The sequence below is a fragment of the Tyto alba genome, unplaced genomic scaffold, assembly GCF_018691265.1.
Source record: "Tyto alba isolate M040663 unplaced genomic scaffold, T.alba_DEE_v4.0 Super-Scaffold_14, whole genome shotgun sequence".
In the NCBI taxonomy this organism is placed as follows: domain Eukaryota; kingdom Metazoa; phylum Chordata; class Aves; order Strigiformes; family Tytonidae; genus Tyto; species Tyto alba.
Window position 1 is genome coordinate 43,785,027 of NW_024881276.1, and position 7,488 is coordinate 43,792,514.

The 7,488-nt window shown below is 53.6% G+C and overlaps 1 protein-coding gene across 2 annotated transcripts in view; it reads right to left on the reverse strand.

The window, feature by feature from the left end:
• The window catches only part of IGSF3 (immunoglobulin superfamily member 3), a 99,097-nt gene extending 92,299 nt beyond the window's left edge, over window positions 1–6,798 (reverse strand). For both annotated transcript variants that reach the window (XM_042788606.1, XM_042788605.1), the window contains exon 1: window positions 6,332–6,798. In XM_042788606.1, the coding sequence (XP_042644540.1) occupies window positions 6,332–6,374 (43 nt within the window). In that variant the 5' untranslated portion in view covers window positions 6,375–6,798. The remainder of the gene's footprint in view (window positions 1–6,331) is intronic.
• Window positions 6,799–7,488: the final 690 nt, after the last annotated feature.

The following is a 7,488-nucleotide window of genomic DNA, read 5'->3' on the forward strand; positions in this document are numbered from 1 at the left end:
AATCCCCAGAAAACCCAGGTGCATCACCAGTTCCCTGCTATTCCCCTGTAATCACAACTACTCCAGAGGGGAACACATGTGTTGGGAAGCAAAGCTAATCACATTTGTGTGCAGAGCAGGGAACAATGGGTGAACAACACAGATTCCAGACTCATGCCACTAGTTAAAACAAAACAAAACTTAGGAGTGCCACAACAGCAGTGGTCCATCAAAATTACCTCCAACCATGTCAGACCCTGATGCGTTGTTCTGCAAGGGCCAGAAAAACAAAACCCAGAACACCAAACGACCGGCATTAGTGTAACGCTCGACAGTGCTAATGGCTGTGCAGCTGCTCCACAGCATACGCTCTGGGTCCCAATGGGGCCAACTCTGTTGCCAGAAACTGCACAGGAATCTCCTTATTCCTGCACTTCAGCAGTAGTGTCAGCCCTTCCTGACTGGCAAGGTCTTACAGCTGCCAAGATCAGAAGAGACAGGAGAAGTGCTAGATGATTTTTCGAGGCCCGAACGGAATCAATAGCTTGGTAGGAAAGGAGAAGTAATCACACTGCTCAGAAACAAGAAAACAAATACAGATGGATCCTCACTATCTCTGCTTCTTTTGTACTCGGGAGTCTTTGATGCTTTAAGAACTATGGGTGTGGTGGAAGGCCCAGCATTTGGTAAGATCCATCCTCCAGAGTCTATTCTCATCTACCTTTCTTTTCAGCTGGGTTCCGCACCTTCCTTCTCCTGCTAGTGCTTTCCCTTAGCTCATCTTCTCCCCACCCCTTCATTAAACAGTGGGCCACCTCTTCCTTTCCTGTGAATCATAGCCCAACAAGAGCAAGAAATGGGCCTGGAAACACCAAGGAACCACCAGCAGTGGAATAAAATCAGAAAGAAGCCATATGACAGTACAGGCAGTGGCTTCAGCCACAAACTGCAGATTAAATCCAGGGCAGAGCAAGCAGCCTCTGTCAGGAGCCAGTAAGAGTTAGGAGAGTGGCTGTGGTCACACACTGGACCCACCTCACCAGTTTGGCAGGGCTGAGCAACTGGTCATGTGTCCCAGACCCATGGTACCGAGCCCTTGGTGCATGAACAGCAAACCAGGGTAACCCCGCCAAATTAATTCACCGTGCCTCCCAGCCACCTGCCTCCACTGCTTCCCCCCTTTCCTTGGGCCACCATAAACATCTGCAGGACCATGTGAAAAATGGATCTACCGTCAAGTCAGACACGCCTTCCAACCCCTCTATGTATTTACCGGTTTTGCCAAGTTAGTTTTCTGACCAAGTCCCTCCAACCAGTTCCTCACGCAAGCACCCTGGTCTGCACCCTCCCCTCCCCACACCAGGCAAGAACCAGCCTGGAACAATTCCTTCCAGGAACAGTCCTGCTTTTTGGAGTTTGTGCAAGTACTGTGCAGCAACAGTACAAGTCCTGAGTGCCAAAGCCTCTCCCTTTTCGAGAAAAGCTTCTCATCACTTAGCCGAGATGGTCTGGTTTTATGCTCATGTTCAACTACCTACTGAAACGTGAGTTTAACAGCAGCTAGAAAGGCAAGATTTCCTCTTGTCTCATTGCCATTTGCTAATTAAAACTCTTAATGACAAAAAGCTTACTAGCATGCATTGTTGGAAACATGTTCTCAGTACGCTGATGGAGACAGGGTAAGCAACAGGTTAGAGCTGGAAATGACATATGCACACAGACATCCTATACCCACCGAAGGCAGCTGCAGACCCGATTTTTCTTCCTTGCAATTTGATCAAACCCCACTTTGTCAGGAAAGGCTCCATTTTAGCCTCTCCATAGCTTATAAGAAACAGATGCTAAACGTCTCCTAACATTTAACCAGGGAACTATTCCTTAAGAGGATTTTATATGACTAGGAAAGAGATGCCAATATAAAAATGGAGTCGAAACCAATTTAGCAGGTTATCATTAAGGAGTATTTAGCAACTCAGAAGCCAGAGGCAAATCACAATACTGCAGTTTTCCAGACACTGGCTGGAGGGCCTAAACGTCCTTGATACCAGGAGACAAGTCCAATCACAAGCCGTGGAATCCTAGCAACAAGAAGAAAACCCAATTGCGCCTGAAAAGTTTCCTCCTTTCCTTCAAGCAATCTTCCTGGTGCTCTAAGTTTCTGGGTAGGGTCTGCAGATTGCTAACTATCAGACAGTGAGAAGTAGTACACTTTCAGGTTAAAGCACTCTGATTAGTCTCAGTTAAACCTACTAAAACAGTTCTGGCTTCATACTAGATGGTATAACCTTTAGGTCAATGGCTGGTTCCACAACTGATTTTGTAGGGGTAAGAAAGAAGCCGAGACCAAAAGAAAGAACTTTGAAATAAACTTAAAACAAAGAAACAAAAAAACCTAAACAAACAAAAAACCAACAGCAAAACAGTTTCCTGGTCCAAAAAATTCAATAAGCCTCCCAACACAGAAGCGATGCTCTCCCTACAACCCTCTCTCTCTCACCCCCCTCCCTGTGGTCTGCAGCACTGTTTATTCCGCCTTTCACTTTATATAATGGGTCTGGTAAAAGTGTTCCAAGTACACATTCGATTTACAATAAAAACTGCTTTAATAAAGACATCTAACTTGACAGAAGGTCAACTAAAAGACGACAATTCGCATAAACCAAAACCTCCTGTGTAAATAAATAGGATTTGCAGGAGCCTCAGGATGTCAGGCAGTCTGGCCAAGACTGCAGGGAGGGAGCCTCCCCATGAAGAATTACATTTGGGGACGCCAGCCTGGCACCGACGGCCACGGCAGCTCCCACCACACTCGGGAAACCGAGAGCTGGCTGAACCACATGCAGCAATGAGGCAACAGCCAGGGCCATCTGCAGAGCCCCCATCCAACACGTTCCCCAAAAGCAGCAGAGCCACAGCCCACCCCGGCACACCCAGGATGGGTCCAGGTTCAGCACTGCACACCCCGGTGATCTACAGGCAGCAAACACAGGGGTGAGGGCAGCACAGTTGCCTTGCAAAACGAAGCTCGTGGCGGAGGACTTCGGGCAGACGCAGATGGAGAAAGCACGATCTTGGCCACTGCTGCTAACAATGCACTGAGGAGCAGATGAGGCGCCAGAAACATTCCGGGGCGCTAGCTTTGGCAAACAAAAACAACCCCAAACCCCGTGTGTGCAAACACCCACTCTGCCGCTTTCTCCGTCTGCTCCCCTCCAGCCAAGCAGCCTTCAGCTCTATGACACCTAGGCTCGTGTGTCAGCCACCGAGCCCCTCAACCCCTGCGCCCAGGCTGGCAGCAGAGGAGCAGGAGGGTGCCATGGCAGAGCAGTCGGTGCCACGCTGCTGCTGCCCAGCCAGCACCCCTTCTCCTCCAGGAGACAGGCCTTTGAGATCATCCCTTCTTTCTCCAAGGGTCGCCCCTGCATCGTTATTTCACTCCAACATGCCATTTACAAGTGAGCTGCAGTTTCAAGACCGTACGCAAGCTCTACTCCCCTCTAGGAATCGCAAATAAATCACCAATTACTATGCATGAATAGAGAGAGGAAGAGGGTAATGAGTCTATGTACATATATACATATGCAATGTTTGAACACAAAGAGCTGTAAATTGCATTCACAGGTGGTATTCTGGAGACTGCAGGAGACTCAAAAGCAGAACTATTCATAAACCAGTCACCGACATGAATGAATTCAGCATTCCCCAGAAGCCTATTGTGTTTCCTATATATTACACTATAAATATGAGGAGTATCAGATTTTGCATCCGTGCAAAAAAGAAGGTAAATCTTGCAACTACACATAGGATTAGCACTGGCTGGCACAAGTATTAATGGTCTCATCGCTGCATGAGGATTATTTACAGCACTTGCTCTATTTTCCCATTTTGTACTTGCTGTGATGAAGTGCCACTTGTTTAGAGAACCCTGTAACAAACACTGCAGCAAGTGGGGAAAAAACAGCAGAGATCTACAAATGTTACACCCACGTGCCAGATGTGGATTTTCAAACCATGGTTTTGCTGTTACTTGGATTCTGGTATTTAGTTAATGCTTGATATATTATATTAAATCATCCACTGGCTCTTTCCATAACCACAATCCCACCTTCAGCGGTTCTAATGAGTTTGCAAAAGGCTAAGGAAAAATTGAGTTGTATTTCTTTTTCTGCATACTCAACCCATAGTACTTTATCCACATATTCAAGCGTTAACCTTACTTGTTTGGAAAGCAACAGTCCTTTTCTAGACAGTCAGAGATGTACGTTAAGAAATAAGGCCTTTTACTCCAGCCTCTTCCCCACTAAGTCAAACGATGTCTCACTTTTGCAAACAGCAACCTAAAGCACTTTTGTGCAACTCGAGGCTTTGAGGCACGGTCACGCAGCCCCCGTTTTGTTAAAACCAGCAGCTGGGCAAAGGCAGCTCAACTGCCTAAAGAAACCCAGGCGAAAAACACCAGAAGAGAACTAACTCCAAGCATGCACGTGGTATGCTTCCTAGCGTTAAAAAAAAAAAAACGTTTACCCCAAGGAGGCCAGCGCAACGTTTTTAGATACGCCCATGGGATTGGGGGACCACTGAAAAGCAACCGCTTCTCCAAGTGACAGAAGGCGCCTCGCAGCTCATCCCCCCCCCCCCTCCGCGGGGAGGGCGAAGGCGCGTTAGAGCCAGTTTTAGGTCAAACCCAGGAAGGCAGTTCCTGCAAGAGGAGAGGCAAGGCAGCCTTGGCGGGCGGCCAGGCGCCGGGTTAACCCCGCCGCGGGGTGTACAGCGCGGGTCCCACTTCTGTACCGCCGCGGGAAGCCGTCGGCAAGACGATGCCCTCTGCTGCTATGCCGCCGCATCAGCCGGGCGCGCTTCGGAGAGGCGACCGACCGCTCGCTTGCTCCATATTAGGAAGACTTAATCCAGAACGGTGTTATTGTTCTTCAACAGGAGAGACCGAGTGTGCAGAGCCGAGGCAGCAAGCGTTTGTCGTTCGCCTACACCCATCTTGCGGGCTACGACAGGCTGCCTGTACTCGCGGAGCAAAGTCACCCTGGATAAACTTAGCTTTAAGCCGGCTTTTTTTTCCAGGGAACCCAAGGAATAAAGCTACTGGTTAAGGGAAGTTTGAACCTTCTCCAAAACCATTTCAAAGAGTCATCTCTCCCTCTGTCTTCCCTAAAGACAGAGAGACAGCATGAAAAACCGCACACACACACACACACGCAAATTAGAGACATGGAAGCATGACTGCAATTCAAGTAAAGATGTCGTTTCCAAATTGGCTGAGCAGGTATGTGACAATTCTGAAGACAGTAAAATTGCCAGCCTTGCTGCTTCTGCTCTCAATAGCATTAATGCCAGCAGAAAAATCTTACCAGTGAGAAGGCAAATCAAAACAACTCCGAGGTTGCTCTGTGCATACACAGGCTGAAAGCAGCGCGAGGGTGCTGTGCTGTGTTTTCCACAAGCGTTCCTATCGACTCATCAGTACTAAGGCAAGGCACATGGGCTGCCGCAAAAAAACCTAAGAGGCATTTTAATTGTCTTTGCATTCTGCTTTTCCCAATATTGTAGGAAGGGACCTCGCCTTGCTACAGCATCTCTCACCCAGCAGTGGGGTCCCAGAGGACTTCGCAGAACTGCGTACAGCCATCCCCTGGGCAGGCGCTTGCGGGATGGGACAAAAAGCACACGTTTAACGGTTCACAGGGTACAAAACGCCGGCAGAGAGAGAAGGGACTACGGGAGGAGTTTGGAGAGACAGCACAAAGCAATCAGATTGCATTTTACGACAGCAGGGACTGCCTTCCCTCTACATTTCAACGTACTCTTCGAGATCCACGGACTTTGTTTCCGCAGCCTACCTTACCCCAGGCGTCTTCTCAGCCTTCGCCGTGCAAGCTGGACACCGACCCGCCGTCACCCCCCTTTTCCCTCCCGATCCCCCCCCCCCCGAGCCGCCCCACGGCCCCGGCCCGGCCGCTCGCCTTCCCAAGTTGATGCCGGAGCCCGGGGGGGAGGAGGTGCCCGGCCCCCCCGCTCCCCCCGCTCCCACGCCCCGGCAGCCGGCTCCGGCCGGACCCACGCCGCGCCCCGGGGCTCTCCGGGGAGGGCAGCCTCCGGCGTGCGGCAGCTGGAGAGGGAACCCTGCTTTATTTTATATATATATATATATATATATATGTATATGTATGTATTACGTTTTTTCTCCCCCTCCGACCACAGCGCGGGCAGTGACAACTCCTGGCGGAAGGCGCCGGGTGTTCTCGGCAGGGGTGACCCCCCGCCGAGGGTCCCGCCCGGGGGGACCCCCCGTCCCGTCCCGCCCCGCCCCGCCCCGGCCCCGCCGGCGACCGGCACTTACCGAGGAGGAGCAGGGAGGCCAGCTGCGGCCGCAGGGTCGGCATGGCTGCCGGGGCGCGGGGCGGCGGCCGCCCTTACCTCCCGCCGCGGGGCGCCGCGGGGCGCCGGCTCCCGGGGCAGGCGTCGCGCCGGGCCCGGCGGCACAAAGGGAAGGCGGCGGGGCCGGTACGGGGAGGCGCCAAGGCGGGCGGGGGCATCGCCCCCGCAGCGGGGCGGCCGCCGCGCCTCCCCTCCCTCCCCTTCCCTCCCCGCTCCGCGCCGACGGATCCCGGCCGAGAGGCGGGAGGAAAAGGAGAAATCGGCTCGTCCGAGGCGCGGAAAATGAAAAAAAAAAAAAAAAAAAAACCAAAAAAACAAAACAAAAAACCACCAAGAAAACACGGGGAATGCACGAAGCAACACTAAAAAGACCTCACCCCGAAAAGTTACAAAAAATAAGCGGGGCGCCTCGCCCCCCGGCTCGCCCTGCCCCGTCCCGCCGCCCTCACCTGCCCGCCCGCCCGCCCGCCCGGCGCTGCCGCCGCGGGGTACCCGGCGCTGCCTCCGCGCCGCCAAACCCCGCCCCCCGGCCCGCCCCGGCCCGCCCCGCCGCCGGCGGGGAGAGGGGGGGAGGGAGGGGGAGAGGGAGAGGGGGAGAAGGAGGGGGAGAAGGAGAAGGAGAGAGGGGGAGAGAGGGGGAGAGAGGAAGAGGGGGAGAGGGGGAGAAGGAGGGGGAGAAGGAGAAGGAGAGAGGGGGAGAGAGGGAGGGAGGGAGGGAGGGAGGGAGGGAGGGGGGCGGGCGCGGGGTGCCCGCGGGGCGTGGGCGCTGCTGGCGGCGGGGCTCGGCGGGGCGCGCCGCGGGGCGGGGCGGTCGGGAGGGTGCGGCGTGGGGCTGCGAGGCCGTGGGGGGGGGTGGGGGGGTGGGGGTGAAGCCGGGGTCGGAGGAGAGTGCAGGGATCGACCGGGTTCCTTTGTGTTAAGGGGGAGGAGAGAGCCCTGGGGCGCTCCTCGGAAACCCGGCTTCTCGGGAAGTGGCAAAAACGCGCCCTTTTGCTCCCACGCAAAGCAGAAATAACAGCCAGGCTTTCCAAGTTTCGACCAACTCGTGACCGGCCCGCTGCGGTGCGCTGTTCCCGGGACCCGAATCCGGGGCTGGATTTAAAGCCAGGTTGCCAGATG